This window comes from Pipra filicauda, unplaced genomic scaffold (genome assembly GCF_003945595.2).
Source record: "Pipra filicauda isolate LSUMZ 115617 unplaced genomic scaffold, ASM394559v2 scaffold318_size846807_pilon, whole genome shotgun sequence".
In the NCBI taxonomy this organism is placed as follows: domain Eukaryota; kingdom Metazoa; phylum Chordata; class Aves; order Passeriformes; family Pipridae; genus Pipra; species Pipra filicauda.
This window is the reverse complement of record NW_024104441.1, coordinates 279,988-290,681: the sequence shown is the minus strand read 5'-3', so window position 1 is coordinate 290,681 and position 10,694 is coordinate 279,988. Positions and strand designations below refer to the sequence as shown.

The 10,694-nt window shown below is 66.2% G+C and overlaps 1 protein-coding gene across 1 annotated transcript; it reads right to left on the bottom strand.

The window, feature by feature from the left end:
- Window positions 1-229: 229 nt before the first annotated feature.
- On the bottom strand, window positions 230-10,572 carry LOC113984119 (laminin subunit beta-2). The gene is made up of 33 exons (XM_027713871.2): window positions 10,361-10,572; window positions 10,027-10,190; window positions 9,804-9,939; window positions 9,539-9,612; window positions 9,243-9,431; window positions 9,104-9,167; window positions 7,982-8,184; window positions 7,773-7,893; window positions 7,283-7,471; window positions 7,017-7,196; window positions 6,828-6,940; window positions 6,660-6,739; window positions 6,447-6,582; window positions 6,131-6,286; window positions 5,892-6,019; window positions 5,693-5,810; window positions 5,385-5,577; window positions 5,167-5,310; window positions 4,829-5,060; window positions 4,590-4,753; window positions 4,287-4,511; window positions 3,525-3,739; window positions 3,338-3,434; window positions 2,893-3,265; window positions 2,637-2,821; window positions 2,319-2,560; window positions 2,048-2,251; window positions 1,811-1,955; window positions 1,315-1,522; window positions 1,091-1,232; window positions 807-983; window positions 573-732; window positions 230-496 (listed from the first exon to the last, which is right to left on the bottom strand). The coding sequence occupies exons 1-33, from the start codon at window positions 10,416-10,418 to the stop codon at window positions 360-362; spliced, it is 5,352 nt and encodes a 1,783-aa protein (XP_027569672.2). The 5' UTR covers window positions 10,419-10,572; the 3' UTR covers window positions 230-359.
- Window positions 10,573-10,694: the final 122 nt, after the last annotated feature.

Here is a 10,694-nt window from a genome sequence, read left to right as displayed (position 1 = left end):
GTCCCGGGCCGGTCCGTGGGAGTGCCGCGTCTGATCCGCAGTGGTCCCAGGCCGGTCCGTGCCAATCCGAGTGTGTCCCCAATGTCACAGCCAGCCCCCGGCCCCACCGCCCGACTCCGAGCCCCGCAGCGCCCCAAGCCTGCAGACGAGCAGCTTCCACCCCGGGAGAAGCCGCCGTGGGCCCCCGGGGAGGACACGAGGCCCACGGCACGGGGCGGAGGGGAGGCGGTCTTGCTCTGTAAATTTATTCACACGGGGGTGCCCCGCAGCCCCCACCCTGCCCACCACTGCAGGGGCAGGCAGAGGCTGGGGGGCGAGGCTGGGGGCTCCGGCGGAGAGGTGCAGGCCCCTCCGGGGAATCACTGGCAGGTGTTGTAGATTTGGACCTGCTGGTTGATGGTGTCCAGCACCTCCCTCATCCTGGCCTCTAGCCCACCAAGCTGGGCTGCCTTGGCATCCAGCACCCGCTCGTTCCGCTCGTACTCCTCCTCCAGCACTGCAGGGACAGGGGGGACATAGGTCAGCCCGGCACCCTGCCACTGCAACCCCCCGCCCTCCTGCCCCAGCCTCACCTCGCAGCCGCTGCAGCTTGCCCTGGGCATCCTGCAGCAGCCCCGCAGCCTCATCCCGCAGCTGCTGTGCCCGGCTGCCCGCCTGCCGTGCTCCCTGCGCCCGGTGCTCCACCATCTCCTGAGCCGTCCGGTACCGGTCCCGCAGCGGCCCCTCCAGCACCTGGTGGGCAGCGAGGCTGGTCAGTGGGACCCTCGGGGTACCCCTGCTGCCCTCCGTGCCCCCCAGTCACCCACCTGCTTGGCCTCGCCGGCGCGGTCCCGTGCGATGCTCGCTGCCTCCTGGGCACGCGCGGCTGCCAGGCTGTTGTTGGCACGTTTCACCTTCAGGGCATCCGTCTGTCTGTCCAGGAGCCCAATATGCTCCATGGCGCCTGCCAGCTGCCGCTCTGCACTCCCCGTCTGAGTCTGCATCTAGGGAAGAGTGGCACAGGGGACTGGTGTGGTCAGACCGCCCGCACAGTGGGGATGGGGCCCTGAGCATTGGCGCAGGGCTGTGGTGGCGGGGACAGGGCTCTTACCGTGCCGAGGGTTCTCTCGCTGTGCTGGATGTCACCGGCAGCCTGCTGCAGTGCCTGCTCGGCCATGCCCTGGGCCTGCCACGCCTCCTCCAGCGCCTGCCGCACTGCCTCGGCTGTGCCCCGCACACCCTCTGCCCGCGACCTACAGCCGGGTGGCAAGGCCTCAGCACCAGCCTGCGCTGGGGGGCTCTGGAGGGACTGCACCCCCACATCCCTGGGCTCACCTGGCCCGCTGGGCATCCTGCAGCAGCTGCCCAGCCCGACGCACATCACCGGCTGTCTGCTCCAGGATGGCGTCCACGCTGGCCAGGCTGCGCACTCGTGTCTTGATCTCCTCGGCCAGGCGGTGGATCTGGGCCGGGGCGGCCGGGAGCGACAGCTCCAGCACCCGGCTGGCCACCACCTCGATGCTCTCAGGGTCAGCCCCCTCCTCTGTGGGTGGGAGCAGTCAGTGTGTCCCCTGCAGCACCCCAGGATTGAAGGGACAGGCAGACTGAGCGGCAGAGGGAGCAGAGGGCAGGGGACAGGAGATGGTTGGAGGGCACAGGATGGTTGGGACAGGGCAGAGACCATGCAGTGCAGTGTGGGGCAGGGGTGGCACAGCCACAGCGTGGGGACCATACAGTGTGGTGCGGTGCAGGATCAGTGCAGTGTGGTGCGGGTGCAGAGCCCCACAGCACAGGGCATGGGGCCCAACCCTCCCGGCATGCTGGCACTCACGGCTCAGGAAGGCCTTGACATGGCTGATTAGCTCCCGCAGCTCCTTGTTGGAGCTCTCCACTCGGGCCCTGGTCTGGTTCGCCTTGTCCAGGGCTGCCTGTGCTCTCATCCGAGCCTCATCCGCCTTCCCCTTGGCCTCGGCCACCTGAGCATGGGCAGAGACCCTCGGTGCCAGCCCCAAGAGCTGGGGCGCATGGCTGTGCCGCCTGCTCCCACCACCGCCTGTGTGCCACACACCTTGTGGGAGAGCTGGGCCATGTCGCTGCCAGCCTGCCGCAGCTCCTCCTGGGCATGGTGTGCCCGGTCCAGCGCGCTGTCAGCCTTGGACACGGCTCCACCACAGCTCAGACCCCCACAGCGTCGTCCCCCATCCTCATCCTGGCACCCAGCACCCCCACAGGGGCTCTCAGCGCAGGGCACATTGCCCACCACACCACAGACCTGCAAGGCAGTGCGGGATCAGGGCAGCTCTGGGAGCCATCCCCCCGGTCCCATCCCTGCATCCCACCTTCTCGTTGAGCGTCTGCAGGCTCAGCGCCTGTGCCCGCTCTGCCAGGTCCATCAGTGCCCGCCGACTGGCCGCGTTGTAGCGATTAAAGTCATCCCGGTGGCTGGCCAGGAGCTGCTCCGTGCGGTGACGGGTGGCTGCCGAGGTGCTGATGGGGCTGGGCACGGCGCGGGTGGAGGCATCCGCCCGGCGCTCGGCCTCCCGCGACTCCCCAAAGAACTGGCGGATGCTGTCATAGGCACCTGAGGGCAGCAGGGGCACTGTCAGACTGCCGGCCACAGCCCCACCACCCCAGCCTGGCTCTGTGGTGTGGCTCACCGAGGAAATTGGAGGTCTTGAGGGCATGTAGCCGCTGCTCCAGGTCCTGCAGGCTGTGGTTGAGGGAGCGGGCACCTCGGTCCACGGCATTCAGCACGTGGCTGGCATTGAAGTTGGCGTCCTGAGCAGCCGTCAGCTCCCCCTCCAACCGCGTCAGCCTCTCCGTTGCCTCCTCGATCTGCCGCCTGCAAGGGAAAGGGGTGACCACCCGCCCCTGGGGCCACCTTGGGAGCCATGCCCAGTGCCGGGTGCTCACCGCAGCCCCTCTGTGGCATGTGTCAAGTGGGCAGCAGTAGCAGCGGTGGCATTGCGGGTGGCCACCACGTCACGCACGGTGGCCAGGTTCTCCTCCAGCCGTCGGAAGGTGCCCTCGAAGGCGCCGGCAGCCCCGGTGTGCTGCAGGAGGCTGGCCCGCTGTGCCAGCGCCCGGGCACGGGCAGCCAGGTCCTGCACCACACGGTCCCAGTCCCCGAAGCAGGGGTGGCAGGGCTGACAGGCAGGGAAGGTACCAGAAAACCCTCGGGCACACTGGTCACAGCGGACTCCAGAGATGCCAGGCCGGCAGTCACAGTGGCCGCTGCTGCGGTGGCACTGGGCACTGGCTACACCATGGGGGTCGCAGTCACAAGCTGCAGGGAGAGTGGTGTCAGTGCGCCACGGGTGGTACCCGCTGTGGTCCCCCTGCTGGCACCAGCTCTCACCTCGGCACTGCTGCCGCGGGTCACCCCAGTGGTTCTCCTGGCAGTCGGTGCAAGTCCGGCCCCCAAAGCCTGGCCGGCAGGAGCACTGCCCTGTGAACTGACAGACAGCGTGGCTGGGGCTGGCACTGCTGCAGGGCACTCCCAGCCTCATCCCATCCCCCCGTCCTTTATCCCCGTTGTGTCTCACCTGGTTGCAGGCAGGTGACAGTGCGTGCTGGGGGTGGCAGGCACAGGGCTGACAGCCCTGCCTGCTGGCCAGGTTCCAGAAGTTGGGACTGCAGCGGTCGCAGCTCTGACCCTCCACGTTGGGCAAGCAGTGGCACTGCCCACTGTGCCTGTCGCAGTGGCACTGCTGGGGCCCACAGGTGCTGGCGTCGGTGCCCAGGGGGTTGCAGGAGCAACCTGGAACCAACAAGCACTAAGTGGGGACAGGGATGGGAGGAGGATTGGGAGGGGATGGGGACAGGATGAGGACAGAGATGGGGATGAAACAGGATTGAATTGGGGAAACAGGCAGGGATGGGATGGCAATGGATAAAGGTGAAGGCAAGTTGGAGAAAGAGAATGGGTAGAGATGGGGTGGGGACTGGATGGAGCTGGGAGGAATGAGAGCAGCATGAGGACCACTGATAGGGATGGAATAGAGATGTGACAGGGTTGAGATAGAGATGGAATAAGGATGGTATGGGGACAGATGGATGACAGTGGGAATGAGATGGCAGTAGGGACAAGAATGGGCATGGAATGAGGATATAGATGGGATGGGACAAGTTGGGCATGGGGACAGGGATGGGGCCACAATGCTGGGCCTGGGCAGAGGAGACAGCTGAGAGCTGCAGGGACCCCACAGCACTGTGCACAAGCAAGGGCAGCCATGGGTGCACATGGTCCCAAGGGATGTGCCAGACGCTGGGGGCAAGTCTGTCTCGATGTGGCAGTGGGTACTCACGCCTGCAGCTGTGCCGTGTGGCATCTCCGTAGTAGCCGGGCTGGCACTCGGCGCAGTGTGGCCCTGCCGTGTTGTAGAGGCAGCGCAGGCACTGCCCCGTGCGCCGGTCACACGCCTCAGGGTCTGTCACGTCGATGTTATCGTGACACTGGCAGGGCAGGCAGCGCCCACCGGGCTGCAGCGGGTCTCCATAGTACCCAGGGGCACACTCATCACAGCGGGGACCTGTGGGCACAGAGCACTGAGCAGTGCCAGGGGGTGGGGGGCTCCCAAGGGCACTGAGCATGCTGCGGGTGCACCCACCTGTGTATCCGGGGCTGCAGTGGCAGACAACCTGCTGGGAGCGGCTGTCCTGGTAGCAGGAGGCAGCAAAGTGGCGGGGAGTGCTGGGCCCGTCAGGACAGGGGCAGGGCCGGCAGTGCTGCCCAGAGCCCAGCGCTGGGTTCCCAAAGTGCCCGGCTGCGCATCTGTGGGCAGGAGGTCAGCAGGGGCCGGGGCTGCTGGCAGCACCCTGCCCTGGTCTGGGCACATACCCCACCTACCTCTGGCACCTCTCCCCATCTGTGTGGTCACGGCAGCGCAGGCAGCTGCCCGTCCCAGGGTCGCAGTTCTCAGCGTGCCCATTGCACTGGCAGGGCCGGCAGAAGGGGAAGCCCCAGTGGCCGGGTTGGCAGCGGTCACAGCGTGGGCCATGGGCACCCTCACGGCAGGGGCACTGCCCTGTGGTGCTGTCGCAGACAGTGCTCACTGAACCCTCGTGGCTGCACTGGCACGCTGGAAGGCACAGCACCCACGGTGTCTGCCCCTGGGCTGCAGAGAGCATCCCCTCCCGGCACCCCAGCCCTGGAGTGCCCAGGCTCCTTGCCCAGCTGGCACTCACGTCGGCACCCGCCTGGCCCGAAGCTGAAGGTTCCTGGGGAGCAGCGGTCGCAGCGCCGTCCCATGACATTGGGTTTACACTGGCATTGCCCACCCTGGGGCTGGCACTCAGCACTGAGCGAGCCCTGAGGATCGCAGAGGCAGGCTGCGGGCAGAGAGCAGGGTCAGTGTTGGCTGATGTGGGATAGGGCTTAGGTCAGGGCACAGGGCGGTACTCACGCAGCGCCCCGTCATGCAGGATGGCCGAGAGGCTGTGCAGGAGGCTGGAGCAGGGCTCGGCCACAGGCGAGGGCCCTGCGGCGTGGAATGTCTGGGCACAGCGGTACCGCTCAAAGGTCTCTCGGTGCTTCATGGAGTTGGGATCACCCGCAATAAACATCTCCAGTGAGGAGTAACGGGGCAGGAGCACCAGCTGGGGGGCGAGTCAATAGGATGTCATGCCCCTCTCTTCCCATGTCCCCCTATTGCTGCATCCTGTCCCCCTCAAGGGTTGCTGTCCCTCATCCCACTGCCTGTCTGTCCCTCACCGAATCAATAAGCACACTGGCGGTCGGATCCTTCCGTGCAGCAGCACAGCCCAGCTCCAGGCGGATGGTGTAGGAGACACCCTTCTCCAGACAGACAGGCTGGGGCAGCACCACATACCTGGTGGCGGCAAAGCAGAGCAAGGGCAGCCATGTGCCTCCAGTGAGCCCCAGCACAGCCCAGCCCCAGCAAGACACTCACCTGGCACCAGAGGGGAGGCTGGTGGAGAGCTGGTCATCGGCTGGGATGGTGTTTCCACAAGGGCTGCTGGCAGAGACAGGGCTGGGGCGCAGCACCTTCAGCCTCACCTCCTGCCAGGCCTCCGGGTGCTGCCGGAAGAGAAGGGGCAGTGTCAAAAAGCCTCACGGTCTGGCACTTCCCACCACCGCCTCCCAATTTGGAAATACACTCCATCACAGGCTTCACCATGTGGTGCTCACCTGGGGTTCATAGCGGATGATCACGTCATACTCGGTGGAGAAAGGCACGTCACTCACATGAAACTCCAGCCAGCCACCTTCCAACATGCGGGCAAAACCTGTCCCCGTCCATGAAGCTGGGCGGTCTGTGGGGGGTTCACGCTCCACCACCGAGCCCTGGTGCAAGTGGGGGTTGTGAGACGGGACACTAAAAATTGCCTTGGCCAGCAGACACTGCTCTGCCCTGGACAGCAAGGCAGACCACCGCTGGCTTGGGGACCCTGCAAAGGGGCACCCACTGCCTGATGTCCTCCCCAGGGACACTTTCATGCCTTACCTGATGCAGCCGAGCATCCTCAGCCTCGTAGGTGTAATGGTCCAGATTGATGTGGTAGAAACCAGGCTCCACCTGTTCACACTGTCGTCCCATCACGTGGCTGCGACACTGGCACTGCCCTGTCTCCATGGCACACCTGGTACCCCAGCAGCACCATCAGCCCTGACACTGTCAGGGATCCTCCTTGCCCCCTGCATCCCCACAAAGACTCACAGGTTGTTGCGGGCACCTCCCACATCGCAGTCACAGGGCCGGCAGCCCTGGAGGTCATGGCTCAGCCCCCAGTGCTCGGGCTGCAGAGGGCAAGGGTGTCAGGGAGTGCCCAGCTGTGATGCTACAGCACCGAGAACTGTGCATGGGCCCCAGTACAGCCCCACTCACCAGGCACTGGTTGCAGTTGTGCCCCGTCACCAGCCGCTTGCAGAAGCACTCCCCGCTAACAGGGTCACACCGGCTGCCATCGGCCACCGTGCCACGGGGGTCACAGTGGCATCCTGCACGGAAAGCCAGCATTGTGCAGCTATGCCAAACCACACACCTGCCCCCAGTGGGTGCCACCCGGGTACCTACGCTGGCAGCCCTGTGGGTTTTCGGTGCTGAGGCTGAAGAAGCCAGGTTTGCAGCGGTCACAGCGGGGACCGGCCACATGCTCCTTGCAGCGGCACTGCCCTGCAATCAGCCCCCTGGCTGGGTCATCAGCTCCGTCGCACAGCCCACCGTCCAGAGAGCCCTCAGGGTCGCAGTCACAGGCTGGGGGCGCAGAGAGAGTCAGCACCGTGACCACCATAGCACCACCCTGCAGAGCCTGCCCCACATCCACACCCCCTGGCACTGACCTCGGCACACCGCGGGGTCCCGCAGGTCCTTGGTGGGGTCCTTGTAGTAGAAGGGTTTGCAGAGGTGGCAGCGGCGGCCCATGGTGTTGTGCTGGCAGTCATCACACACGGCCCCGCTGGTGTTCCCCGTGGCCAGGAACACGGCCATGTCGAAGTGGCACCGCCGTGAGTGCTCGTTGCAGTCGCAGCCTGCAGGGACAGCACCGCAGCATGGCATGTGGCACCCCAGCCCCCACCTGGCAGGTAGCACCTGCAGTGCCAAACCTCCTCAGTTTGGACTCCCCTTACCCTGATATGCAGCCACCACAACCTCAAACCTCCCCAACTACAGCGTGCAGCACCCCAAAACCTCCCAGCCTGTCTGCAGGATGCCACTCTCCACTCAATCACATCCACCATGTAGCACCCCAAAACCCCTGGCACAGTGCAGCCTCCCAGCCCCAACACCAGGATCACTGTGCCAGGAGTTGGTGCCAGCGTGGGCACTCACGGCGACAGGCGTTGGTGCTGGAGCCCTCGGCCGGGCGCCAGGGCAGGTCGTGGTAGAAGTCCTCGCAGCGCTCGCAGTTCAGTCCCTGCGTGTGGTGCTTGCAGACACAGCGCCCATGCACCTGCCGGGATGCCATGGGTCAGGGGCTACGGAACTAGGCAGCACAGCTACCCAGCTCCAGCAGGGCACACGAGGCTGGCTTGCCCTACCATGCCGTCGGCGGTGGCAGGGGCCCCACTGAGCGGGGCGCACTCAGAGGCATGCCCGTAGCAGAAGCAGTTCCCACGCATCACCAGCTCGTAGAGCGCGTAGTAGTACTTCTCCCGGATCTCCCGCCGCGAGTCCAGCAGGTCGTCCCCCAGCGTGTGCAGCTTGGTGAGGTTCACCCGCAGGTTGGTGACACGCAGCAAGTCTGCGGCAGGGAGAGACCTGTGTTGGCATGGCATGGCTGGGCACATCCATGCACACCTCACCTCTGCCGGGCACAGCTGGGCTGGGCTGCGCATGGCGTAGTGGGCTGTGGGCGGTTCAGAGGAGCTGGGCATGGCTTGGGCATGGCTGGGGTGGGCTGTGCACGGCATGGGGTGTCTGTGCAGGGCTGCTGTCCAGGCTGGGCTGTTGTGGTTTTTTACAGCACAGTGTATTGGCCGAGGGCTGTGCATGGTTTGGCTCACAGGCATGTGGTTGCATGCGGCCAGGTTGGGCTGTATGTAACTGCGGGGGTTCAACTCCCATGCACGTGGCTGTGCACAGTCTGCCTGTGTGTGGGCCAGGGCTCTGCACACCCCAGCAGAGCCTCTGCAGAGGCTGGGACCCCATGAGTGCAGAACAATTCCCTGGGGACAGCACCTTTATGGTGCTAGGGTGGTGGGACATTCACCACTGGGGGTTGTGCCCAGGAGACAGCTGTCCCTGATGGATGCAGCCTGGAGGCCCTGGCAGGAAAGGACAGCTCCCCAGAAGTGCAGCTTCCCAGAAGCCCTGCCCTGCAGATTCCTCCCCTCCTGCTCCCAGTCTAAATTTAGCCCTGGGTGATTAACCCACTGCATCTTGTGCCCAGCATGACTCCCCATCTTGCACTGCGGCTGCTGCTCAGCACTGGGTGCAGCCATGGCACAACCATCCCCCTCCACTTGACCCAATACAGCCTGACCTTTAGCTGCTCCCACAGGGCAGGGTGCAGGAGGGGCCTGAGCTGCCGCTGGATCAGGGCTGATCGGGGCTGGATCAGGCCCTGACCCCACTGTGAGGCTCAGAGCAGGGAAAGAACAGCCAAAATAGCTGCGCCCAAAATAGAGCAGCCAGGCAGGAGCCCAGGGCTGGCGACTCACTCTGGATGGAGGGGCTGTAGGGGTCCCGGATGGGGATGGCAGGGTCCAGCACTCGGTAGATCACCTAGGGTGGACAGCAAGGTGGTGAGGAGAGAACAGGAGGTCCCTCAACCCTCCTGGAGTGCTGCCGGGGCCTCACCTCTCCCTCAGTGGAGGGCTCGATGTCAGAGTAGCGGGACTCACAGACGACATCATCGATGCGGCGTGGGGGCCCATGGGGGACGTGGGGGAAGGAGGCAGCGCAGTCGTAGGCGAAGTAGCGATAGACCTTCCAGGTGCGCCCAAAGTCAGCCGAGCGCTCCACCAGCATGGCCGCAGGGCGGAAGGTCTGCAAGACACCCAGGTGGGACGGGGGCCAGCCCCACAGCCCTCAGGGGCCTGTCTCATCCCATCCCAACCCAACCCAGCCTGGGTACCCTAAATGTTGGGACCCACCTTGAAGGTCATGATGAGGTGGGTGAAGTGGAACTCGGCCTCCAGGTCCAGCTGGATGCTGACGTGCTCCACACCTGGGGATGACAGGAGTGATTGCTGGGAGCACCCACCCATGGCTCCCTGGGGCTCGTCCCCCCCACCCGGCCGTGGTCCAGGGGTGCGGCCGTGGCCGCCGGCTGAGTCACACTTCCTCAGCGTGGGAGGAAGGGAAAGAGAGCCCCCCGGGACAGGACAGGATGCCCTGCCACCCCCACCCACGGCTCACCATTCTCCGACTGCCACCAGGCTTTCTTGGGACGGGGGGCGAAGCTGGTGACCACGTTCTCGATGCGGTGGCTGTTGGTGTTGGTGCGGGTGTCATAGGGCCGTCGCGAGTCGCAGATGAAGCACTTTTTCTCCTCCTGCGAGTGGGAGGCTCAGCATGTGTCCTCAGCCCTGTCCCGTGACCCACATCCCCGTCCAGTGCCCCCAGTCCCCGTCCCACTCACCTGGAGGTGGCTGACAATGCAGTAGGGCTGGGGCCGGCGCAGCCCGCAGGTGGAGGTGGCACTCAGGCTGGCGGCTCGCCCCACCAACAGGTCCCCGGTGGCCGGGTAGCAGCTGCCGCGGGCACAGCCCTGGGGGGAATCAGGGGCCAGCCCCCCCCCCAGCCCTGCGGGGCGGCGGGTGGCTCAGGGCGCCGCGGGGCAAAGGGGGGGGCCGGGGCCGTGGCTCCCCCCGCCGCGCCCGGGGCCCCTTCCGCGGTCGCCCGGAAACGGGGCGGCGGGGCCGGGCCGGACCCCGGCACCCACCGGCCCCGCTGGGCGGGGGGCGCGGACTCACCGGCCAGCAGAGGCAGCAGCAGGAGGGCGGCGGGGCTCCGCTTCGCCGGGCTCCGCATCGCGGGGCGCGACGGGGCGGAAAGGGGCGCAAAAGGCGCGCAAAGGGGGCGCTCGGCAGGTGCCCGGCGGTCCCGTCCCGTCCCGTCCTGACCCGCCGGTTCCCGTACTCGATCCCGTTCCCAGTCCCGTCCCCGGCCCCGTCCCGGTCCCTCCCGGCCCCTCCGAACTGGGCGGCAGGCGCAGCGCTCGGGGCTGTGCGGAAAGCGCGGGGCGGATCCCGGCCGGAGTGGGGAGCGGGGGAGCGAAGCGGCCGGGACAGGCGGGAGAATACAGGA